Source organism: Coregonus clupeaformis, chromosome 24 (genome assembly GCF_020615455.1).
Source record: "Coregonus clupeaformis isolate EN_2021a chromosome 24, ASM2061545v1, whole genome shotgun sequence".
NCBI lineage: Eukaryota > Metazoa > Chordata > Actinopteri > Salmoniformes > Salmonidae > Coregonus > Coregonus clupeaformis.
The window spans coordinates 21,812,320-21,839,512 of NC_059215.1; the positions used below are offsets into that span (position 1 = coordinate 21,812,320).

The window sequence follows — 27,193 nt, forward strand, 5'->3', positions numbered from 1 at the left end:
GAGCAAAGAGAAAATCATTATGAGACAGGTCGATATATAGGAGGAATGAGTGGTGAAGAAGAGAAAGCCCTGAAAACTGCAGTGTTTCAGTCCAACTCTCTCTAGATTCATCTTCCTCAAAACATGTCACAGAGGAGAGGGTGAGACACCAACTAAAACCTCAAACACAATCTACTGTACCTTCCACTGTCTGCCTTAGTCATCTAATGATGCCTGATTAAACTTAAATTACGTTTGTGGTGGATTTCCTTATGTGTAGATAGTACTGTATAGAGAGAGTATGAGAGCCAAAGTAGTAATGTACTCTATTATGTAATCATGACAGGGTCAGAGTTGTGTCAGATAGGAGGAAAAAAGGTGTGTTTAACTCAAACCGAGCCAGTGAGATGGAGTGTTGTTATTGTAGAGTCTGTGTTTGTTTTGTCTGTTGGTTAGCTATGCCACCGGGGTCTGCTGAGCTGAGCCCTCGTCTGTGGAAACGGAGATTAACTTATCAACTCTGTCTCTGGCGTTACGTGTTTGTCTGTGACCATGTGGCCCAGCACCAAGATGTCAGTGACTGGTGGTGTGGTGACCAGACAGACAGACAGACAGAAAGGGCCTGGAGCTGCCTACTGCCACAAGACTACAGAAGGCTCTGGGAAACAGTCAAGGTTATAATGGCCACCTTTGTGAAGTCTGAAGAATAACCTTTCTGTCCTTCAACCTCTTCTTGGTCTCTCTATGGGATATTTATTCAAAATGTTTACTGCCCTCGAGAAATGTCCTACATGCCATACACAGAAAGCACCGCCCCTCCTTCAACCACACACACGCACGCACTCAAACGCGTGCACACACACACACACACACACACACGGCTGGCCTGGCCAGCGTGTGTGTATAGCCCTGACAGCTCGGCAGTAGAGCTGGGACACTGATATCTCTGTTGAGCAGGAAGAGGTCTTTGTTCCACACCCAGATACTGATCTAATCTCCATCAGTTAGTCTGCTCTGAATGGGCACCCAGGCTGCCTAACACCCACTTTAATTAGTCCAATGGGTGTTGTGTATGCACAGCCTGTTGCCAGCTCACGTGACCAGGGGGCAGGAGTTAAATGCCCTGGAACTCTGTGGAGGAGACCACTGCAGCCAGAAAGGGCACTATGACTGAAAAACTAACGCCACACACACTTACTTTAGTTCACAGGAAAACAATCAATGGTGTCAGACCTGGGATGGCCTCAGATTATGATGTACAGTACAGCATATATTAAGTATAGAACTGGTACAGCCTGAAGGGGTGGAGAGAGAGAAGCTAATATATATATACAGGAAACAGGTAAGGAGACCAGGAGAGGGTCAGGCAGAAATAAATAGACTGAGAGAGAGAGAGAGAGAGAGAGAGAGAGAGAGAGAGAGAGAGAGAGAGAGAGCACAGCAGAGCCAGAGAAAAAGAGGGAGACGGACAGTACAGTACGATGGCAAAAGCCGGCAGTTCTCTTCACTCTTGTCCCTCAGCCAGTAGATTCAAGTGATTTAAACAGCAAGTCATTATGCAAATATGCGCAGCCATAGAGTGTTGTAATAATATTGCCAAATTGTAAACAGTAATCATGTTTAAGGAGGGGAGGGAAATAAAACAACAGTATTTATTACCCAGAGATCCCTAATCCGATAAGCCCACATCATTTACTCTGCAATGGAATGGCAAAGGAAATGTTTTCTATTGAATACAAAGGAGGTGATAACATGCCGCTGCTATCTTTCCTCCGTTAAGATGGAGATAAAGAGGCCTTTATCTTGCAGATAATTAATTGCAGGCGATAATTTGATCTTTTTGTCTGTTCATTTTTTTCTCTGCCTCACTTTAATGTGGCTGTGTCTTCTTTCTTCTCTGTGGATGTGTGTGTGTGGGTGACGATGTCTGTGATGCGGGTGGATGGGCTGCTGCTGTAGATGGATGCTCAGATTAAAAGAGGGAATGAGAGAGGGAATGAGAGAGGAGAGAATCTAACTATACTGGTCAATAATACCACTTCCATTCTGCCTCACCAATAGGGAGAGTAATGGTATTACACTGACTCACACACTCCATTGGTTATCTTATCAAATAACAATTCCTCAACACTATATTCTGTCTACTACATTGTCACTACTGACAGAGGGAATGGTGAACGGGAGAGGACGCAGAGACACACACATGCATGTATGCATGCACATATGCTCTCTCACATATCTCTTTCTCTCTCTCACAAACACACACACACACATATACACAACGCACGCACGCACGCACGCACACACACACATACACACACACAGAGAGGTGCTAGGGTGGGAGAGTTAAAACTCAGACACACCGGTAGGATTGTCAAACGTTTGCCTTCCGACAGTACTTAGCACCTCTGAACAGAGTGCTAAGTCAATCGCTTTTGTGTTCACACAGCAATGACCTTGAAGTCGTCAGCCACTCAGCCTTGTTAAAATACTCCAAACCAGAAGGTGGCAGTAGCGTTGTTTGGCAATGCATGTCCGTGTGTGTTGCTTATGGTCTAGATTCCAATGTTAGCTAGCTAGCTAGCTGCGCTAATGTTGCTATTTTGTAGAAAGTCCTTGTTGATACTAGCCAGATGGCCACAGCTAGATAACTACCTAGCAAGATGACGAAGAAACAATTTAATTTACTCTCCAATATCATATTCTGCCAGTACCAGCCAATAGCCAAATGTTTAGCTAGCTAGCTAACGTTAGCATATTTGCTAGCTAGCACAGCATAGCTAGCTAGTTATGTAAGGACACTACTAACTCGGCAGCTAACACAGGCAGCTGTTTCATGGAAGCTAGCTAATCCATTGTGATTTAATTATAGTCTCAATACCAGCTACAGTGGTTAGCTAGCTTGGAGGAGGTATTTAGTGTTGTGTGCACCTAGCGAGCTACCATCCCATAGCCTACATTGCATATGAAGTGTGATTGGCTCATCCGTGGATGTACGGAGAAAATGCCCTCTTTTTTCCTTTTTGTTGTCACTCCTGTTGGCTGGTTCGTGCTCTCTGATTGGTTGAAAGTCAAGTTGTTGGCCACTGACGAGCATTGCGATTCTACAAGTAGAATCGGTAGGTTCGTCGGTACCGGGTCGGCACACAGCAGGTACCGCTTTTGTTTTAGCAAGAAAAGGAATGTCCTTCCACTGTGATAAGTACCTATCGGTAGTCTATCGGCAGTGAGATTCCAGGTGTGTTTCATGCTTTAGGATGGGATGGGAGGCAGTTTGTCTAACCGTGGCATCAATAGACTTTTCGCCAGGCCGCTCAACAGACACTAGGGGGGACGAGGCGAGGCGAAGGGGGGGAGGGCGAGGCGAGGGGGGATGGTGTCAGACATGACAGTGTGCATAGAGACAACACTCCAACTGTTAAGCAGGACTTCATCCAATTAGGAGGTTAAACAAAGGGGTGAGAGAGAGGGGGAGAGAGAAAGAGAAAGAGGGACGAAAAGAGAGAGAGAGAGCAAGAGAGAGACAGAGAAAGTACACAAGAAACACTTCATCATGTGCCTCTGTGCTCTCTCTATCCACTTTCAGCTTCCTCTCATCTGTACTTTCCTCTCTGAAATCTGCTCTCAGTCCCTCTCAGTCCCAGCCTTCCATACAACTCCAATCTAGCACAGCTGTCTGTTTCGTGACAAATCCATTAATTCAAACATGGTTCACCCAATAACATAATACTGTGAAAACAGTGTGTGGACAACTTGCAGAAAAAAATGTATTTCCATCTAGGGGTTTAACATATTGTTTTTATTAGACTTGATTGATGAGTCCCTGGTTGGTGTGTGAGATGTCTGTGTGGTCATATGCAGCCAGGCCAGAGGGCATGGTGGGAGAGATATTAGAGAGGCAGGCGTGGGTCAGGCTCAAGCCGATGTCAAACCTTCAGGACCTCAAGTCACACGCCGTTCAAGAATCTGTTATCCTTCCGTCACTCAGCATCTCTCCTTCCTAATCCCCTCCTCCTCTCTGTCTCTCCCGCTCCCTCTCTCTCTCTCTCTCCCTCTCTCTGCCCGTTGTCTGGGCGTGAAGCTGCTGGCACCCAGAAACATGACCAGCGGGCTCAGTGGGCTGTTTGGCCTGGCACAGGAGGGAATGAGTATCCTCCTCCCTCCTCTCTCTCTGTCCCCCTCTCTCCTTCTCTCTGTCCTGCCTCATCCATCAGGTTGAGGTCTCCAGAATGGGCAGATGGTCTTGGAGGAATGGGGGCTATATGGGTCTCCCTCTCTGTCCATATAACTTTCAGTCTGTCCATTGAGTTTATTACATACCAACAAAAGGAATCATTATCAGAAATAAATGTCGGCTGCCACTGAAGTGTTTCATGTCATGAGGACAGAGTATGTTGTTGTGTGTCATTAATACCATACATGCCTGTTGTGTGTGTGTGTGTGTGTGTGTGTGTGTGTGCATGCATGCGTGCATAGTAGTGTGGTAATCCGATTACATGCAGATGGCCCACTGACCACAGGCGTGGGCCGTGGTAGTCACATAGTCAGTGGTGTGTTCTGGCACACATATTGCATGTAATGGCGGAGTTGGCATGACAATGGGGTGGTCACCAGAGCCAAATGCATTAACACCTCTTAATGACATAGAAGTCACGGCCAGGAGGGCAGAGCAGAGAGAGGGCAGACATTTTCAATTGAAGAGGAAGGGTACAGTGAATTTGGTGGTGTGAGAAATAAATAATAGGGCACAACTAGGACTATAGGGCAGTACAGTCGATCACAAAAGCCCATCCAATGTTTATTACTGTTGCCTTGTTGCAATTTGGCATCTCACCAAATTGAATCATCAACACAATACTATCTTCAAGTTTCCTCCATATTGTTACAGGTTTTAACGTTCACTGGAAAACAATTAACTTTGCATGTGACTTTAAGACTCTCTTTAAGCTGGGCTTTTAGAGATGTTTAATTCACGCTTTCAAATGTATCAGAGCATTAACTATTATACATTAATTTCAGTGCTTTCAAATGGGCTTTAATCTGCTGGATTAACCCCTGTGTTATGTTTAATCAAAGGAGTGGCAAACCCAGCGCTGCTCTCTTGCCGCTCCGCGATATCCCACATTAAACAGAGGAGAAGCACAATGAAGAGGCGTGAGAGGATGGATAGATGTAGGGCAGGCAGAGAGGGACATGGAGGACACTACACATCACACGACTGACTGGGGATACAGAGGACTAAAGGAATGGAGGGTGGAGAGGAGCAGGGAACACGTGTGTTGATGATATAGGAGATAGTTGACAGTGAATCCGCAATGAAAGAAAATCAGAAAGTGGGTTAACCTAAATAACTAGGTCATAACCCCTGAGGCTGAGGTCAAATGTGACCAGGGTAGAATCACAGGATCTTATGATACAACAGCCATAAAGAATAGATTGTTCTGTCTGACGTCTGAGAATATGTGACCGAGAGCCACAACTCAACTTTGAATATTGGTAGCTACTTTTTAAGTAAATACCTGCAGTCAACTTGTGCAATACGCTGGGAGATAAAGCAGATTGCATTCTTCATTTCACCTGTCACATTATTTTTCATTATGAAGCTTTACGGTAGTCCTCACTCACGTGGTGTTTGGTTACAAGCACACAACGACTAGAGACCGGAGCCTTGTGAGTCACTCACTGTTGTGCAGCACACGCCAGGTGATCTAGTTACAGTATGGAATTCACAACTAAATGTTTGCCAGCTAGATACAGTTGAAGTCGGAAGTTTACATACACCTTAACCAAATACATTTAAACTCAGTTTTTCACAATTCCTGACATTTAATCCTAGTACAAATTCCCTGTCTTAGGTCAGTTAGGATCACCACTTTATTTTAAGAATGTGAAATGTCTGAATAATAGTAGAGAGAATGATTTATTTCAGCTTTTATTTATTTCATTACATTCCTAGTGGGTCAGAAGTTTACATACAATCAATTAGTATTTGGTAGCATTACCCTTTAAATTGTTTAACTTGGGTCAAACGTTTCAGGTAGCCTTCTACAAGTTTCCCACAATAAGCTGGGTGAATTCTAGCCCATTCCTCCTGACAGAGCTGGTGTAATAGAGTCAGGTTTGTAGGCCTCCTTGCTCGCACACGCTTTTTCAGTTCCGCCCACAAATGTTCTATAGGATTGAGGTCAGGGCTTTGTGATGGCCACTCCAATACCTTGACTTTGTTGCCCTTAAGCCATTTTGCCACAACTTTGGAAGTATGCTTGGGGTCATTGTCCATTTGGAAGACACATTTGCGACCAAGTTTTAACTTCCTTACTGATGTCTTGAGATGTTGCTTCAATATATCTACATAATTTTCCTTCCTCATGATAACATCTATTTTGTGAAGTGCACCAGTCCCTCCTCCAGTAAAGCATCCCCACAGCATGATGCTGCCACCCCCGTGCTTCACGGTTGGGATGGTCTTCTTCGGCTTGCAAGCAGCCCCCTTTTTCCTCCAAACATAACGATGGTCATTATGGCCAAACAGTTCTATTTTTATTTCATCAGACCAGAGGACATTTCACCAAAAAGTACGATCTTTGTCCCCATGTGCAGTGTAAACCGTAGTCTGGCTTTTTTATGGCGGTTTTGGAGAAGTGGCTTCTTCCTTGCTGAGCGGCCTTTCAGGTTATGTCGATATAGGACTCGTTTTACTGTGGATATAGATACTTTTGTACCTGTTTCCTCCAGCATCTTCACTTTGCTGTTGTTCTGGGATTGATTTGCACTTTTCGCACCAAAATACGTTAATCTCTAGGAGACAGAACGTGTCTCCTTCCTGAGTGGTTGTCACGACTTCCGCCGAGGCTGCCTCCCCTCCTTGTTCAGGCAGGTTTCGGCGTTCGTCGTCACCGGCTTACTAGCTGCTGCCGATCCATTTATCATCACTCCACTAGTCTTGTCTAATTAATCACACACACCTGGTCCTTATCCCCAATTAGTAATTGTATAAGTGTTCCCTCTGCTTCCTTGTCTGTGTGGCTGATTGTTTGTTGTGAGCTGTGTGTAGCTCGGTTGAGCTACCCTTACCTTGTTCTTGCCAGGGTAGATATTTCCCCTGTGCCACAGTGGTAAAATGGCTGTGTGGTCCCATGGTGTTTATACTTGCATACTATTGTTTGTACAGTTGAACGTGGTACCTTCAGGCGTTTGGAAATTGCTCCCAATTTTTTTTCAAGGTGCTGGCCCGACTGTTGGTGATCGGGAGCTGTTGGCTGTTGTCCGAGCCTTGACCGTGTGGAGGCATTGGCTCGAGGGGGAAAAACACCCTTTCCTCGTCTGGACGGACCACCGTAACCTGGAGTACATCCGGGCAGCGAGGAGGCTGAATCCTCACCAGGCCAGGTGGGCCCTATTCTTCACCCGGTATTGATTTTACACTGTCATACATTCCGGGTACGAAGAACGTGAAGGCAGACGCACTGTCCCGGCTGTATGACACAGAGGAGAGGCCCAGAGACAACACCCCCATACTCCCGGACTCCTGCATTGTGGCGCCGGTAGTATGGGCGATGGACGTGGATATAGAGTGGGCATTACGCACAGATCCATCTCCAACGCAGTGTCCAGCTGGGCTGCAGTACGTGCCTGCTGTTATCCGTGATCGTCTAATCTTCTGGGCACACACGTCACCCTCCTCTGGTCACCCAGGTATCGGTCGTACAGTGCGCTGCCTGAGCGGAAAGTACTGGTGGCCTACCTTGGCTAAGGACGTGAGGGTGTACGTCTCCTCCTGCTCAGTGTGCAGAGTAAGGCACCTAGGCTCCTCCCAGCGGGTAATCTACAACCGTTACCAGTTCCACAACGACCATGGTCTCACCTTAGCATTTATTTTCTGACTGATCTTCCCCTCTCCCAAGGTAACACCACCATCCTGGTCGTTGTGGACCGCTTCTCAAAGTCCTGCCGCCTCCTTCTTCTGCCCGGTCTCCCCACGGCCCTGCAGACTGCGGAGGCCCTGTTTACTCACGTCTTCCGGCACTACGGGGTACCAGAGGATATAGTGTCTGACCGAGGTCCCCAGTTCACGTCCAAGGTCTGGAAGGCGTTCATGGAACGTCTGGGGGTCTCGGTCAGCCTGACCTCTGGGTTCCACCCCGAGAGTAATGGGCAGGTGGAACGGGTAAATCAGGATGTGGGTAGGTTCCTGCTGCCAGGACACACCTGGTCACACACACCTGGTCCTTATCCCCAATTAGTCATTGTATAAGTGTTCCCTCTGCTTCCTTGTCTGTGTGGGTGATTGTTTGTTGTGAGCTGTGTGTAGCTCGGTTGAGCTACCCTTACCTTGTTGTTGCCAGGGTAGATATTTCCCCTGTGCCACAGTGGTATGACGGCTGCGTGGTCCCATGGTGTTTATACTTGCATACTATTGTTTGTACAGATGAATGTGGTACCTTCAGGTGTTTGGAAATTGCTCCCAAGGATCTACAAAAAAATTTCTGAGGTCTAGGCTGATTTCTTTTGATTTTCCCATGATGTCAAGCAAAGATGGACTGAGTTTGAAGGTAGACCTTGAAATACATCCACAGGTACACCTCCAATTGACTCAAATGATGTCAATTAGCCTATCAGAAGCTTCTAAAGCCATGACATCATTTTCTGGAATTTTCCAAGCTGTTTAAAGGCACAGTCAACTTAGTGTATGTAAACTTCTGACCCACTAGAACTGTGATACAGTGAATTATAAGTGAAATAATCTGTCTGTAAACAATTGTTGGAAAAATTACTTGTGTCATGCACAAAGTAGATGTCCTAACCGACTTGCCAAAACTATAGTTTGTTAACAAGAAATTTGTGGAGTGATTGAAAAACAAGTTTGAATGACTCCAACCTATGTATGTATGTAAACTTCCGACTTCAACTGTATCTTATAACTATTAAGTTAGATGTCTAAAATGTGCTAAATGCTCTGCAGTTGTATTTTGGCTTGCTAATTTAGTAGCTAGTTAGCTATCTAGCTAAGTGGTTAGCTTCTTCCAAAATTAAGCTTCGCTTGGTAACAGCAGAGAATTCCCTCCTGGATCAAGAGCCTTGCTGTCAAATTTTTGTTTTGTGCATGCAACAAACTGTGAGTAGCATTTTTGAGTTACTTGTATACTTGTAAAGTTTAGGTCAGACATTGTATAAAACGTTCGCAATGCGCTTGTTAGCATTTAGTTAGCATTCTCTATGGGATTATACATGTACTTGTTAGCATTGCTAACTTAGAAAGGCCAAGTGAGGTTTGAAAACCCCTTGTGTTCAGTGCTGGTATTACCGAATATCCCGGTATGGCAGAAGGTCGGTATGAAGGTATGACAATCTGGATACTGCCCAAGCCTACTGACAAGTGACCAGAATGTCCTGACAAGACAGGAAAACAAGACACATTCTGAAAAGTCAGGACATTTAGCATGTCCTGAAAAGTCCAAATGTTATTTTAGGTTTAAGGGTTAGGTTTAAGGTTTAGGGTTTTGGGTTAAGGTTAAGGTTAGGGTAAGGGTTAGGTTTGTATTTGTATTTATTATGGATCCCCATTAGCTGCTCTCAAGGCAGCAGCTACTCTTCCTTGGGTCCAGCAAAATTAAGGCAGTTCTATACAATTAAAAACATTACATTCCACAACAGATTTCACAACACCCTCAGGGTATTACTCTACTACCACATACCTACAACACAAACTCCATGTGTGCAAGTGTGTATAGTGCGTATGTTATCATGTATGTGTGCGTATGCGTGTGTCTGTGCCTGTGTGTCTCTTCACAATCCCTGCTGTTCCATAAGGTGTATTTTTATCTGTTTTTTAAATCTGATTTTACTGCTTGCATGAGTTACTTGATGTGGAATAGAATTTAATGTAGTCATGGCTGTATGTAGTACTGTGTGCCTCCCATAGTCTGTTCTGGACTTGGGGACTGTGAAGAGACCTCTGGTGGCATGTCTTATGCATGGGTGTCTGAGCTGTGTGCTAGTAGTTTAAACAGACAGCTTGGTGCAATCAACACAAATACAAGTAGTGATGAAGTCAATCTCTCCTCTACTTTGAGCCAGGAGAGATTGACATCCATATTATTAATGTTAGCTCTCCGTGTACATTTAAGGGCCAGCCGTGCTGCCCTGTTCTGGGCCAATTATAATTTTCCTAAGTCCCTCTTTGTGGCACCTGACCACACGACTGGACAGTAGTCCAGGTGCGACAAAATTAGGGCCTGTAGGACCTGCCTTGTTGAGAGTGTTGTTAAGAAGGCAGAGTAGCGCTTTATTATGGACATACCTCTCCCCATCTTAGCTAATGTTGCATCAATATGTCTTGACCATGACAGTTTACAATCCAGGGTTACTCCAAGCAGTTTAGTCTCCCCAACTTGCTCAATTTCCACATTATTCATTACAAGATTTAGTTGAGGTTTATTTCTTGCCACCCATTCTGTAACTTACTGCAGCTCTTTGTTAAGGGTTGTAGTGAAATATTGAAAAAAGTAAGGGGCCTAGACAGGTTTAGGATTAGGGTTTCGGGAAAATAGGATTTTGAATAAGAATAATCTTTGACTCCCCAAAAGGTCCTAGCAAGTAACGTCAACATGGCTGTGTGTGTGTGCGTGTGCGAGCATGCACGGGTGCGTGTGACACTCCTGGAATGTGAGCAGTCATCTGATTGGGAGTTGATCTCATAGGTCACAAGCTGCACTTTGTTCAACCCCTCAGAAAATGTCCTATTTCCTAGAATGCAGAGAGAGATTAAATGATCAGCCAAAGCTTTAGGCACTAAAGACTACAGCGCTGATAGGATAAGCCATGAAATGATTGGCTGTGTTTACATGAGAACCATAAGTATAGAAATATGTCATACTTGAGAAATCCCACCCTTTGAGACATTGTGTACATTAGATCCTCAACAGAATGATTATCTAGTTAAGTCATCTTGCACAAATGTTGCATACATTCTGAGCAGCCTGAATGTGTGGGGTATAACACTGATTGGTATGTAGCAACTTTTAGCAGAGGGATTTAGGATGTGTTCTCTAGGGCTGGCACAATTATCGTATAATCGTGTAACCGACAATTATGGATATTAACCGTGAACCAACATTATTGCATAATTGTCTTACTACATTATTCTCATGAGAAGGGGGGATTCATCGTTATATTGAAGTAGATATAGTTTACACAATAATTACTTTTTTACATTAAATGTGTAAAGCATCATTTCCAAAAGTTCCAAGCAGTCAAAACCAATTTTGTTTTTGAGACAGGGGTGTCACTAAAGCTGTGTTGTATTCATTAGGTATGTTGTAGCTAATTTCCAAAGATGCATTATGATGCATTACAAGTTCAAAAACGTTTTCAACAAAAATGACAATTATGGTCATTTGCATGACAATGCATTGTTACCCAAAATGTCATGATCGTCACGACCCTAGTCTTCTCCTATAATCTCTACTCGGAGCCCACTAACACGCACATTAACACTTGCACACACTCGCAGTCACATACACGCACACACACTCACTGTTTTTGACCGCTTCTCACCCTACAGCACAAAGGGCCCCTCTGTAATATCAAAGCCAAAACAACTCGTGCTTGGCTCAGATGGTGACCAGGAGCATCCCAATCCTCTCTCCCCCCACTGACTCACATACACACCCTCAGCTCCACACACACCTCTGCAACCCCATGCAGCCCCACAGCCCACTGACAGGCCTGAGTGGACTAATCCCAGAGAGAGGGAGTGGGTGTAAGGGGAGCATGGAGCTGACACCTGAGACACACATATGGATACTGTAGACACACACATGTATGTCGACACGCATGAAGACACACAGACAGACGGAGAGACTCAGGGACTGACACACACATACACACACTAAATCAGATGTACACGCTGTGCCTATGCATTAACATGGTGGCCAACCATGATTCATACACAAACTGCAGGCAAACAATCTATACACTACATTTACAAACTAGTCATGCTTTTTTCAAAGACAAATAAAATAGTTGGTAAGTGCAATTCGATATGAAACGGGGACTGGGGAGTACATTAATTGTTCTTGTGAACTGTGGGGTATAATCTGTGTGTGTGTTCAACTGTGTGTGCCCAGAGAGAGAGAGGGGAGGTGGGGACGGCTCAGTCTCAATCCCCACTTTCCTCTCCAACCAAACCAAACCACAACCCATAAAATCAACCACACAGAACCACCACCACCGCGTTATGACTATGGCCCAGAGGGGAGGAGCAGAGCGGAGAGGAGAGGGAGGGGGCTCTATACAGTACCCTACATTCCCCCCAGCCACCCCCCTAACCCCCTTACCCTCACATGACTGGGCTGTGTCAGGAAGCCTGCCAAGTCTCTGTACGCTTTAATTAAGCAGAGAAGAGGCCCCAGCATAGCCCCGGCGTCCGCTTCAGTCCCATGCCTGCTCTGCCTCGCTCCCCTCCTCACAGCACAGTACAGTACAACACAGCACAGGGAGATTACACTCACCGCACCACTCGCTTGCCTTTCCGCTGTAACGCATTGTTCTCCCCACAATGGAACCAAAACCCTGGGGAGTAGAGCCTTGTTTGGTGGGGAGGGGGGAGCTGACAACGCTTGTTCTTTTAGCCATGGAGAGGCTGAGAGTGGCACTGTGATATCAGGCTCAGTAATCTAACGCCGTCAGTGTCTCAGGAACAATGGAGCTTCTTGGCACAGTCAGGGCCAACAGATGGGAGAATTACACTACCTCTGGTTATCTTTTAGTTTGCTCTCCCAGTTTCTCTCTTTCTCTCTCTCTTCCTTTCTTAGTTTGCTCTCCCAGTTTCTCTCTTTCTTCCTTTCTTAGTTTGCTCTACCCAGTTTCTCTCTTTCTCCCTTTCTTAGTTTGCTCTCCCAGTTTCTCTCTCTCTCTCTCTCTTCCTTTCTTAGTTTGCTCTCCCAGTTTCTCTCTCTCTCTTCCTTTCTTAGTTTGCTCTCCCAGTTTCTCTCTCTCTCTCTCTTCCTTTCTTAGTTTGCTCTCCCAGTTTCTCTCTCTCTCTCTTCCTTTCTTAGTTTGCTCTCCCAGTTTCTCTCTCTCTCTCTCTTCCTTTCTTAGTTTGCTCTCCCAGTTTCTCTCTTCCTTTCTTAGTTTGCTCTCCCAGTTTCTCTCTTCCTTTCTTAGTTTGCTCTCTTAGTCTCTCTCTCTCTCTCTCTCTCTCTCTCTCTCTCTCTCTCTCTCTCTCTCTCTCTCTCTCTCTCTCTCTCTCTCTCTCTCTCTCTCTCTCTCTCTCTCTCTCTCTCTCTCTCTCTCTCTCTCTCTCTCTCTCTCTCTCTCTCTCTCTCTCATAGGAATGCTAAATCAGCCAGCCCTCCCTCCTCCAGCGCTGTGGAAAAAGTTCAAAAGCAGGAAAAAAAAGCATCAGCCGGCAAGGTTACCGTTTATGGACGTGTTTTGAATGTCTCCAGGCTGTGTCTTTTGACACACAGAGCAAAGCAACACACTCTCTCTTTTCCATGCAATGGAGGACCAATCACTCCTCACACCAGGCAGGCTGGCAGGCAGAGCAGATCAAAGGCCAGAGCTAGCTGAAAGTGTGGAGGTGAAGGGGGCTGTGTGAACTGCACAACCTCACAACCTCTAGCTTCACCTGACACCTAGCACTGTGGAAAACCATCGACAGACAGACAGACAGACACACTGACTTATGGACTGACATTCAAATAGACTGATTGACCAGAGCTGGGGAAGGTTGGAAACAACTTAAAGGTAGAGTTTAAGTATGTGTGTGTGTGTGTGTGTGTGTGTGTGTGTGTGTGTGTGTGTGTGTGTGTGTGTGTGTGTGTGTGTGTGTGTACGTGTGTGTGTACGTGTGTGTGTACGTGTGTGTGTGTGTGTTCAAGGGCCTCAGTGTTCTGATTGCAGAAGCCTCTCCAGAAATGTGATGTCTACTTGATAATCACACAACTGTCGAGTGGAAAATCTACAGGCTCATCTCCATCAACAATGGGCTCTAATCTGGTCTGCTCAGCCCTGACACGTGGATTAGCATATGTGTGTGTTCAATCATCCCAGCATACCCACATGCCTATGTCTCTCTTGGTGATGGAAACTTCAGGGCTAAGCAAGCGTTTCATAAAAGAGGAAGATGACAGGGCCACTTCAAAGTCAACTACAGAAGTTTGTGAAGCACGTCTAGAACAGCTGTCTCAGACACCATCTATCAACATGAGGTTAATAACATGGGAGGGATGCTCTCCTCTCCTGAGTCCTGACTGAATGCTGTCAGACACAGTGTCTGAATACTCACAGGCAGCCTAATGAATAACAGGACAACAATGGGGTACAGTAGAATATAACAGTGTCGCTGTCTGACATATGTGCCATGCTATTGTTTGCTGAACCGATTCTTGTAACAGCATGCTAGCTAAATAGTGTGTGTTACAATGTCAACATGCCGTACATGCATGTGAGTGTTTGATACCCACCAAGCTGTGGCTGACTGAACATGTGACGGAGCAGACAGACAGACAGACAGACAGACAGACAGACAGACAGACAGACAGGCTGTCTGTACTGTATAACTTATATGAAGAATAGACAGATGGGGCAGGTGAGGGGAACAGTTGATGGGGGCTTTAGCTGCAGCTACTCTCTTCTCTTCCTCTGGAAGGGGACACACAAACACACATACACACAGTTGTCTGTAGTTGGGAGCGTGACGTCATGGGGGCACAGTTATGTGGGGTTAGTAAGCCGTTGCTGAATCAGCAGCTGTGCATGGCATCAGGTGGGCACTGCCCTCATATAAAGAGGCCACAGTCGCAACAACACGGTCAGGGTCAGGGGCACTCACCAACACTGTCCTCTCCCTAGATCACCCACACCTTGAGATCAAACTCCGGGTCACACACATGCACAAGCACACACACACACACACACACACACAACAAAGTGTACCGCCATGCCAGGGATTGGCCAGTGTGTACAATAGACAGCTTGATTTGGCCCATGGCACGTGACAGTAGACATCACTGCAGTATGTCATGTCTGGAGATGGACACAGCTGCAGTCTAGACCACTAGCCTCCCCTCACCACATAAAACTAATGAGCCTGAATATGGGGAGAAATATTAGATTAGCTAATCAACTATCGGTACTATAGTCAGAAAAACAACGCATGCAGAGGTGTATTCAAATCACGTCCAGATAAATTATTTGATTAATATTTTCTACCAGCCTCCCAACCAGCTTGCCTATGAAAATGTCATTATTGAGCATGGCTCACTAATATCACCATCTAGCTCTATTGACGGATATCACACAGGAAGCCAGCCGGGCTCAAGGACACTTAAGTAATATATCAAGTAATACCCCACCTGGGAGTGGAACTGACAACCTCACACAGAGTACTGGAGCTCGGTCTGCATCAAGAACCACTACCACACCATGTCAGCTCCCGAGAGCGCAAACTCTTGTAGCCTTTTAATTCAGTTCACTCTACAAGCACTTTATAAAGGCATCCCACTCTTCATACTCTTCCCCTTGTAGAGTAGATATAGATAGGACTATATATAGAGTTATGTAGAACAGTGGTGGTGGTGGAAGAAGAGTGGGGGAAAGAGAGGGACAGTAGGCCCGTGCTTCACATTCCTGCACACACGCACACACATGCAAACACGCACACACACACAGATACAGAGAGACATGCTATTCTGACAGGGAATTCTCTGGAGGACCGGGGCTGCGGGCAACCAGCCCGCCACAGAGGAGAAGGAGCTCAAGGTGACATGCTACAGAGAACGAGGAAGGGAGGGGAGGAGAGGGGGATAGGGGAGAGGGAGATAATGATACAGACAGGATGTTAATTCTCCAGCCACTTTTACCACTTATGGTGGTAATATCATAGGCAGCTGATATAATAGCCTCTTGAACAGCCTCTCATACAGTGAGCCAGCCAGTCAAACTAGTCCTGCTGTTACACAGTGCCTTGTGCTCATCCTACTGGGAATCAGGGAGAGAAGAGAGAATACATTTCTTCTCCTAGCTCTACCATCCCAACTCCTCTCCTCTCCATCATCTGAAAGTGATATCATCCCATCCCCGATATACCAGCTCAACATTGAGACAACGTCCAGCAGGCAGTAGGCTGAACGTTAATTAAACACTCCTCACCAGCGGAGCATCCATCATTTCCATTAGTCTCCTAACTGACATTTACAACACGCTGCCGTACAGTCATCACTGGAGCAATTCCAATTCTGCGACTCCATCATCACCATTACCAAATGCTATATCGTTAATTAGGATTCACATGGTACATTACCTTAGATATCATGTGTCTTAATTAGTCTGGTTCCCAGTGACAGTAAAGCCCCAGATGCAGATATTAGATTAGCATCAGCGCTACGTCAATAAAGGTCTGGTCACTGGGGAGCTTGTGTCCTGTCTGTCCATGTAGGACGGTTCCTGACTAACCTTGCTCTCCATCCCTCTCCATCCCTCTCTCTATCTCTCTATCCTTACCCAGGCCAGGATCTGTGGAGGAGGAGAAATACTAAGTAGTGTACACTGCCTAGTGCATATAACCAGCCCAGAGAGGGAGAGAGAAGGAAGAGAGTGAGCCATGCTCCATTATGTATGAGTTGTTAATTGGGAGTCTCTGCATGTCTCACTGCCTCAAGATCAGCCTTGCCACTGTGACTGAACAGACGGCCTGATAGGGCCATCGACACGCCACTCAGCCCGTCAGCACGGTAACAAGGCCAGTGCCGTATGCAGATTGGCCCAGTCGTTCAGAACTCACTTGGGTAGGAGGGAGAGGAGGTGAGGTCTAGCAGGTTGGGGGGAAAAACAGAGGACATTTGTTGTTTCCTTCTCTCCCTCTTTTGTTTTTGGCGGTGGAAATGGTTCAGAGGGCTGAGAGAGGCTATTTAGCAGGAGCTGTGAGGGCTGAGGGGTGATTCTCAGGTTGTAAATAGAAGTAGTCTGAGAGAGAGCTTTCCAGGTTTTGGTGTTCCTCTCTCTGTGTCCGTGTGAAGCAGCAGCAGCTCTGTTCTGTGAAGCTGAGGAATCCTATTAGATGGCAGACAGTGACCTGGTGATCCCAGCTCTACTGGCTGATACTATAATAATAATAATAATATGCCATTTAGCGGACGCTTTTATCCAAAGCGACTTACAGTCATGTGTGCATACATTTTTACGTATTCGTGGTCCCGGGGATCGAACCCACTACCCTGGCGTTACAAGCGCCATGCTCGACCAATTGAGCTACAGTGGGGAAAAAAAGTATTTAGTCAGCCACCAATTGTGCAAGTTCTCCCACTTAAAAACATGAGAGAGGCCTGTAATTTTCATCATAGGTACACGTCAACTATGACAGACAAATTGAGAAAAAAAATTCCAGAAAATCACATTGTAGGATTTTTTATGAATTTATTTGCAAATTATGGTGGAAAATAAGTATTTGGTCACCTACAAACAAGCAAGATTTCTGGCTCTCACAGACCTGTAACTTCTTCTTTAAGAGGCTCCTCTGTCCTCCACTCGTTACCTTTATTAATGGCACCTGTTTGAACTTGTTATCAGTATAAAAGACACCTGTCCACAACCTCAAACAGTCACACTCCAAACTCCACTATGGCCAAGACCAAAGAGCTGTCAAAGGACACCAGAAACAAAATTGTAGACCTGCACCAGGCTGGGAAGACTGAATCTGTAATAGGTAAGCAGCTTGGTTTGAAGAAATCAACTGTGGGAGCAATTATTAGGAAATGGAAGACATACAAGACCACTGATAATCTCCCTCGATCTGGGGCTCCACGCAAGATCTCACCCCGTGGGGTCAAAATGATCACAAGAACGGTGAGCAAAAATCCCAGAACCACATGGGGGGAACTAGTGAATGACCTGCAGAGAGCTGGGACCAAAGTAACAAAGCCTACCATCAGTAACACACTACGCCGCCAGGGACTCAAATCCTGCAGTGCAAGACGTGTCCCCCTGCTTCAGCCAGTACATGTCCAGGCCCGTCTGAAGTTTGCTAGAGTGCATGTGGATGATCCAGAAGAGGATTGGGAGAATGTCATATGGTCAGATGAAACCAAAATAGAACTTTTTGGTAAAAACTCAACTCGTCGTGTTTGGAGGACAAAGAATGCTGAGTTGCATCCAAAGAACACCATACCTACTGTGAAGCATGGGGGTGGAAACATCATGCTTTGGGGCTGTTTTTTCTGCAAAGGGACCAGGACGACTGATCCGTGTAAAGGAAAGAATGAATGGGGCCATGTATCGTGAGATTTTGAGTGAAAACCTCCTTCCATCAGCAAGGGCATTGAAGATGAAACGTGGCTGGGTCTTTCAGCATGACAATGATCCCAAACACACCGCCCGGGCAACGAAGGATTGGCTTCAGTAAGAAGCATTTCAAGGTCCTGGAGTGGCCTAGCCAGTCTCCAGATCTCAATCCCATAGAAAATCTTTGGAGGGGAGTTGAAAGTCCGTGTTGCCCAGCAACAGCCCCAAAACATCACTACTCTAGAGGAGATCTGCATGGAGGAATGGGCCAAAATACCAGCAACAGTGTGTGTGAAAACCTTGTGAAGACTTACAGAAAATGTTTGACCTGTGTCATTGCCAACAAAGGGTATATAACAAAGTATTGAGAAACTTTTGTTATTGACCAAATACTTATTTTCCACCATAATTTGCAAATAAATTCATAAAAAATCCTACAATGTGATTTTCTGGATTTTTTTCCCTCAATTTGTCTGTCATAGTTGACGTGTACCTATGATGAAAATTACAGGCCTCTCTCATCTTTTTAAGTGGGAGAACTTGCACAATTGGTGGCTGACTAAATACTTTTTTTCCCCACTGTACAGAGGACCACTACAGAGAGGGATCACAACACTAGCAACACCATATGAGCACATTCTATACTGAACAAAAATATAAACGCAACATACAATAATTTTTAAGATTTGACTGAGTTACAATTCATATAAGGAAATCAGTCAATTTAAACAAATTCATTAAACATGAATCTATAGGTTTCACATGACTGGGAATACGGATATGCATCTGTTGGTAGGGGCGTGGATCAGAAAACCAGTCAGTATCTGGAGTGACCACCATTTGCCTCATGCAGCATGACACATTTCCTTCGCATTGAGTTGATCAGGCTGTTGATTGTGGCCTGTGTGAATGTTGTCGCAGACGTCGATCCAGAGCATCCCAAACATGTTCAATGGGTGACATGTCTGGTGAGTATGCAGACCATGGAAGAACAGGGACATTTCAGCTTCCAGGAATTGTGTACAGATTCTTGCGACTTGGGGCAGAGCATTATCATGCTGAAACATGAGGTGAGATGATGGTGGCGTATGAATGGCAGGACAATGGGCATCAATAAAATGCAATTGTGTTCGTTGTCCGTAGCCTATGCCTGCCCATACCATCACCCCACCACCACCATGGGGCACTCTGTTCATAACGTTAACATCAGTAAACCGCTCACCCACACGACGCCATACACGTTGTCTGCAGTTTTGACGCCAGTTGGATGTACTGCCAAATTCTCTAAAACGACATTGGAGGAGGTTTATGGTAGAGAAATTAACATTAAATTATCTGGCAACAGCTCTGGTGGACATTCCTGCAGTCAGCATGCCAATTGCACGCTCCTCAAAACTTGAGACATCTGTTGCATTGTGTTGTGTGACAAAACTGCACATTTTAGAGTGGTCTTTTATTGTCCCCAGCACAAGGTGCATCTGTGTAATGATCATGCTGTTTAGTCAGCTTCTTGGTATGCCACACCTATCAGGTGAATGGATTATCTTGGCAAAGGAGAAATGCTCGTTAACAGAGATGTAAACAAATTTGTGCACAACATTTGAGAGAAATAAGCTTTTTGTTGTGTATGGAACATTTTTGGGATCTTTTATTTATTGAAACATGAGACCAACACTTTACATGTTGCGTTTATTTTTTTGTTCAGTATACAGTGGGGAGAACAAGTATTTGATACACATGTTTTCCTACTTACAAAGCATGTAGAGGTCTGTAATTTCTATCATAGGTACGCTTAAACTGTGAGAGACGGAATCTAAAACAAAAATCCAGAAATTCACATTGTATGATTTTTAAGTAATTCATTAGCATTTTATTGCATGACATAAGTATTTGATACATCAGAAAAGCAGAACTTAATATTTGGTACAGAAACCTTTGTTTGCAATTACAGAGATCATACGTTTCCTGTAGGTCTTGACCAGGTTTGCACACACTGCAGCAGGGATTTTGACCCACTCCTCCATACAGACCTTCTCCAGATCCTTCAGGTTTCGGGGCTGTCGCTGGGCAATACAGACTTTCAGCTCCCTCCAAAGATTTTCTATTGGGTTCAGGTCTGGAGACTGGCTAGGCCACTCCAGGACCTTGAGATGCTTCTTACGGAGCCACTCCTTAGTTGCCCTGGCTGTGTGTTTCAGGTCGTTGTCATGCTGGAAGACCCAGCCACGACCCATCTTCAATGCTCTTACTGAGGGAAGGAGGTTGTTGGCCAAGATCTCGCGATACATGGCCCCATCCATCCTCCCCTCAATACGGTGCAGTCGTCCTGTCCCCTTTGCAGAAAAGCATCCCCAAAGAATGATGTTTCCACCTCCATGCTTCACGGTTGGGATGGTGTTCTTGGGGTTGTACTCATCCTTCTTCTTCCTCCAAACACGGCGAGTGGAGTTTAGACCAAAAAGCTATATTTTTGTCTCATCAGACCACATGACCTTCTCCCATTCCTTCTCTGGATCATCCAGATGGTCACTTCAGACGGGCCTGGACATGCGCTGGCTTGAGCAAGGGGACCTTGCATGCGCTGCAGGATTTTAATCCATGACGGCGTAGTGTGTTACTAATGGTTTTCTTTGAGACTGTGGTCCCAGCTCTCTTCAGGTCATTGACCAGGTCCTGCCGTGTAGTTCTGGGCTGATCCCTCACCTTCCTCATGATCATTGATGCCCCACGAGGTGAGATCTTGCATGGAGCCCCAGACCGAGGGTGATTGACTGTCATCTTGAACTTCTTCCATTTTCTAATAATTGTGCCAACAGTTGTTGCCTTCTCACCAAGCTGCTTGCCTATTGTCCTGTAGCCCATCCCAGTCTTGTGCAGGTCTACAATTGTATCCCTGATGTCCTTACACAGCTCTCTGGTCTTGGCCATTGTGGAGAAGTTGGAGTCTGTTTGATTGAGTGTGTGGACAGGTGTCTTTTATACAGGTAACGAGTTCAAACAGGTGCAGTTAATACAGGTAATGAGTGGAGAACAGGAGGGCTTCTTAAAGAAAAACTAACAGGTCTGTGAGAGCCGGAATTCTTACTGGTTGGTAGGTGATCAAATACTTATGTCATGCAATAAAATGCAAATTAATTACTTAAAAATAATACAATGTGATTTTCTGGATTTTTGTTTTAGATTCCGTCTCTCACAGTTGAAGTGTACCTATGATAAAAATTACAGACCTTTTTGTAAGTAGGAAAACCTGCAAAATCGGCAGTGTATCAAATACTTGTTCTCCCCACTGTATATTTTCAACACACATTCAGATATACAGATTTACACACATGCATATGCAAACACTCAAATGCATGTGCCGACAGAGCCCCATATGAATCTTTGTGTGTGGAGGCTTTACCCAAACACACACACATCATCTGGTGTGCCCCAGACTTCCCCTCCAGCACTAGACTAGTTGCATTTGCACACGTCCAGCCGTCCGCTGCCTCCGCGTCTGCTAAGATTTACGCCTGTGATTATATATTCATACAGATGAGTCAATAAGGGCCTTGCAGCCACAGCAACGGGAGGACTGGGTGAAATCCAATGAGGCGCTATCAGGCCCCAAAGCCTCCCATCAATAGACTGCAACTTTACATTTCATTAGGGCACGGCGCACAGTTTAACTCCAAATGAATAGCAATAAAACAAGACTGCCAGCAACGATCGGGGGGCCCTCCACACATTCAACTCTCCACACAGAAGCACTGCTCTGCTCAGCTCCCACCCACCTCAGATGGGCTGTTCCCGGCCGTCAAACCACCGGCCCCAACACTAACATTACTAGCCAAACAAACAAAACCAAATCAGGAGAAAATTACATTGATGCTGTCGCATGGAATTGGACTGCAGTTTATATGTGGACATAATGAGAGAGGAGAAGCATTTGTGATGGCCTGGTGGCAGGCGGTGAGACTGTGGATAGATACTGTGATGACAGGGTCTCCTGAAGAGGGGGTGAGGGGGTGAACGAGGGGCTTCAGGAGGGACTGGTTCTGCTCTGAAGTGATGACTATGCTTCCCAGCTACAGCCAGCTAGTCAACAGTCTCTGTTCCTGTATCTACAGCCCTGCATCGATCTGTGTGTGATAACCCTGGCAGCCTGTGCCCCACCACCCAGCGCTTGGCCTCCACACAGGAAGAGACGGTGGCAAAGGGGAAATGGGATTCCAATTGTGGAAGGGATATCTTCCGTCTGAGATCTACTGATCCATCCCACCCCCAACCTCCACATCCCCCGCCAGCATCCTGGCTGCCAACCTGCTGCAGCCTGCAGACACAGCAAAGCACAGCACAGCACCGCTCCAAACCCACAGCTAGCTATCGCTACCTCAGGGGTCAGCACCAAGGACTATGGGACTGGGTTTCAGCCGACTTAGCAAAATAGGACAGACACTGTGGGTAGGTGTGTGTTTGTGTTTGAGAGAGTGTGTGTGTCCTAGACCTAGACTAGTGTGCATTAGTGCCTGAATAATGGTTCAGTGTATATCAGTGTGTATGCAGATGTGCATGCTGGTGTGTATGAATGTGTGGTTGCATTCATTCCATATGTGACCGACGGCCTCAATTTGGTCTTATGTAGCAACATTTTTACTTGTGTTTTTTACATTAGATAAAAGTAGAGACCGAGCTACAAAATTGTATATTATACACTGCAGTTGAGGAACAAAGGGAAAGTAATTCTGCTTTGAAAGTTGATAAACTTGTAACCCCACTTTTGAGAAAATGGCCCTTGAATGTTTTGCTACACCTGCTGGAGTATGAAAAAAATATATATATATGTATGCCCTCACTAACTGTAAGTCGCTCTGGATAAGAGTGTCTGCTAAATGACTAAAATGTAAATGAGAGCTCTTCTTTGTCTACACCTATTCAGCATCGTTCACACTCTCTTAAGCCTTAGCCCCACCCATCTCTTTAAGAATTCACATGTGAGGCCATGTGCTAAACAGAGTGAGTAAGGTAGTGTAGTAAACAACCAAAGATTTCAAGACTAAAAGTGGTGTAAGTAGTAGCCTACAATAAGGAAAGACTCCAGGTAAAATACACGTTTATCTAGTCCTTGGCCTATATCCTAATCTGACTTTGAAAGTGTCCAGAGCTTGTTTGACCCGTTGTTCACACTGACCATGTGCAGAAAGTTGTCCATCACAACTTTTTCCCACTGATCTTTGTCGATAGCGCCTGCTAAATTAATGGCAGCAATGTTGTTGAGAGCAGGAGCAACACTTTTGCAGTTCTCCATGGCTAACGTTATATCTGTCAAAAAGCCGCGGTAGCAAGGATTATCTACACATTTTTTATTTTTTTATTTTTTTGTCATTTAGCAGACGCTCTTATCCAGAGCGACTTACAGTTAGTAAGTACAGCACCAGAGAAGGCACAGCGGTGGCTCACAGCACGACAGCACCTGCTTGAAGAAGCCGGTGATTGGCAAACCCGCTATGGGGTCTACTCCAGTCTCAGAAACCCAGACCTAGGATCAAGAGCACTAGATCTGGGGAGTATGTCGTATTCTCTTGGGAAAGGGGGAAAACATTTGTTCCGTGGAGGGTTCTTTTCAGAAAAACAACTTTCCCAACAAATCCCACGTTTGGGTAGGCAGGGCTTAAAATCCGGGCGGGAATTGTGCTCATGTTCAGCTAGGGCAGCAAGCAGATACAGCAGTGTTGTCACTGGTGACACATGTCCCATTTACGACTCGTCCTCTCTGTCCCAACTGATGCTGGAACTTCTACAGACGTGTAAGCTGGAGCATTGGTACATTGTGGGAGGCAACCCGTCTGTCTATACTCCAGACTATACTCCAGTCATCTCAATCAAATCCACCCACTCAGCACAGAGGAGTTTCTACCGCTTTTGAAAGACCAGCTTCTTAGAGCTCTAGCTCAACGGTGCCCAGGCAGCAATGAGACAGAGCCTTTAAATTCATCCTCATAACCAGAGGTTGGTAACACACGTACACACACAAACACACAGAATCCACCAGTGGCCTACCTTCTTAATACGTCCGCTGCGTGTGCCGGTGAAGGCCACAGTGTGGCCGCGGTATTCGTAGGCTGCCACCGAAGTCATGCCATCGTCCTTGTCCACGAACAGAGGTAGACCCTCGATGGTGCTGGTCCCCCCCAGGGGCTGGTTGAAGTCCTGCCCACAGAAGTTATCATCTATTTGGAGCGGCTGCAGAGAGAGAGAGAGAGAGAGAGGGGGGAGGGAGAGAGAGGGGGAGAGAGAGATTGGGAGGAAGGGAGAGGGGGGAAAGAGATTGGGAGGGAGGGAAAGAGAGGGGCAGAGAGAGGGGGAGAAAGAGGAGGAGAGAGATATTGGGAGGGAGGGAGGGAGGGAGAGAGATTGGGAGGGAGGGAGAGAGAGAGAGGGGGAGAGAGAGATTGGGAGGGAGGGAGGGAGGGAGAGAGGGAGAGAGCGAGACAGAGATAAAAAGAGAGAGCGAGACAGAGAGAGTGAGCGAGGGGGGAGGGAGAGAGAGGGGGAGAGAGATTGGGAGGAAGGGAGAGAGAGGGGCAGAGAGAGGGTGAGAGAGAGGGGGGAGAAAGGGGGGAGAAAGAGGAGGAGAGAGATATTGGGAGGGAGGGAGAGAGAGGGGAGAGAGAGATTGGGAGGGAGGGAGAGAGAGAGAGGGGGAGAGAAAGTTTGGGAGGAAAGGGGAGAGGGGTGAGAGAGAGAGGTAGGGAGGGAGGGGGGAGAGAAATATTGGGAGGGAGGGAGAGAGAAGGGGAGAAAAAGATTGAGGGGGAGGAAGAGAGAGAGAGATTGGGAGGGAGAGAGGGGGAGAGATAGATTGGGAGGGAGGGAGGGAGAGGAGAGAGATTGGGAGAGAGGGAGAGAGAGGGAGGGTGGGAGAGAGAGGGGAGAGAGAGAGATTGGGAGGTAGTGTGAGAGAGATTGGGAGGGAGGGAGAGAGAGAGAGGGGAGAGAGGGAGATTGGGAGGGAGGGAGAGGGATGAGGATAGAGAGATTGGGAGATTGAAGAAGGTGTGAGTGACGGATAGGCCAAATTTGCATATCATCATCAAAATAGCAGCATACACATACTGTCACTGTAAAATAAATTTGCTTAATTTATGTATGTGTGATAGGAGTGTGTGTAGCGGGCACCAGGTGGTATCTGATATCAATCACACACAATGCATAGGAGACAATCAATCACACACAATACACACTCTGCCTGCCGCTAAGCTCTCTGGGAAGGAAAGAGATGTGTGTTATGAAGTGCGTGTTATGAGCCATGATGTGACCAGACTGGAGGATGGAATGAAGGAACGCCGCAGGGTGAATTCTTTAGTTGTCTTTTGTCTCAAGACACAAAGCCACAAACATGTACATTGATGAACATAATTGATCTTAGTGGCACTCTAGTTTCCTTTTCACATCATTTAACATCGGATTTACTTAACTAATAGGTGGTCCAGGTATGTCATGACATAGCACGGGGGGGGGGCTTTCTTCTTTAGTTCTCTGTTGCTCTTCTATTGTTCCTCACGGAAGGGGGCAGGCCGATGACATCACGAATTCCCATCAGACCAACTCCTAGAATTACCTACTCATTGAAGTTTGCAGTTGTGTCTAAAAAACACTATTTTGCTCAAAACATATTATTTTCCCCCTTTAGTGTGTGTACTTTATTGTAATTACACTTTTTCAACAGTAAAAGTAAAAAAATAGCTGGAGGAAGTCTTTAAATGTCCACAGAACGGAATGTAGGGACAATGCACAAATACAAGTGGTTTACACAGAATAATTATAAATTGGCGAGAGAAGACTGACTATTAGCTAGGTATACTTGGTTTTCAGGGAAAAAACTGGACCATGTTAAGGACATTATCATTGAGTCCTGATTTAGCCCATTCTACTCTCTGAGTATCAAACTCCCCCACACCCCCTCCCCACCCCCCTCCAGAACCAGAAGACCCCTTCCCATTCTGGACACCAGACGGGCCTCATTAGTAAAGACAAGAGCGTTGGCGACCCCCGCGTCCCCCTGCCCCTGCCCGCTGACGCCCCTCATATTTCACCCAGTGAGAGGTGCCAGCTCTGCCAAGGGCCAGCCAGGCCAGGCCCAACTGTGTACAGCAGAGTTCCTCTGAAAGGACAATGCGGGAGACCATGTCCTTTTCTGACCCCCCACCATGGAGTTGGGCCTGGAAATAGAGCGGGGGGGGATAGAAGTAAACACAGGACATCTGGGGCCAGATCATTATAGGCTGCCTGCATGCAGACTGTGTTGGTATTAAATGGGTCTGGATATAGTGCAGTGCCCAGTAGGTCTAAGGCTCCTGCCGTCTGAGATGACTGTAATCAGCATCCAGCAGGTACACATACTTTACCACTACCAGATGTCTGCTGCAACATTTCTACTGTGTATCTCTAAGTCATATAAAACTGGAAATTCAGATCACTAATCAGTGGCTATGTCCATCTCAGAAATGTTAGCTAGATAACTTCTCCTAATAGTCATGAATCTGATGGAGGAATGTCCTGCCAGGCCAAGTCTAGGTCAAGGCTGGGCTGAGGAGAGAGAGAGGCAGCCAGGGAGAGAAGCAGGAATCTGGCAGGGCTACGATGTGAGTTCCTATGGGGGCCTACGACCTCCCCTTGCCCCCTCCATCCCTCCCTTGCCCCTGCGCTGGGACAGAGACAGGACTCCTATCGCAATCAGCGGAAACAGCGTGGCAGCAGTCCAGAGCCAGGGGTTTAGACTGGCAATGAGGCATGGCTATCTGTGCTCCTCTTGCTCTGCCTCCCTGGCTCCACTCTCACTCTGCTTCTCTCTACTGTTTGTTTGTTTTTCTCTTTGTCCTTCCCTCGCTCAAATTACACTGTGAATGGGAAAGGGAGGAAAGGAAATATTTTTGAGTCTGTTGGGTGA

The 27,193-nt window shown here is 46.1% G+C and overlaps 1 protein-coding gene across 2 annotated transcripts in view; it reads right to left on the reverse strand.

The window, feature by feature from the left end:
• Positions 1-27,193, reverse strand: part of LOC121538450 (plexin-A1) — a 247,557-nt gene that overhangs the window by 160,722 nt on the left and 59,642 nt on the right. For both annotated transcript variants that reach the window (XM_041846467.2, XM_041846466.2), the window contains exon 3: positions 24,304-24,486. In XM_041846467.2, coding sequence (XP_041702401.1) covers positions 24,304-24,486 — 183 coding nt within the window. The remainder of the gene's footprint in view (positions 1-24,303; positions 24,487-27,193) is intronic.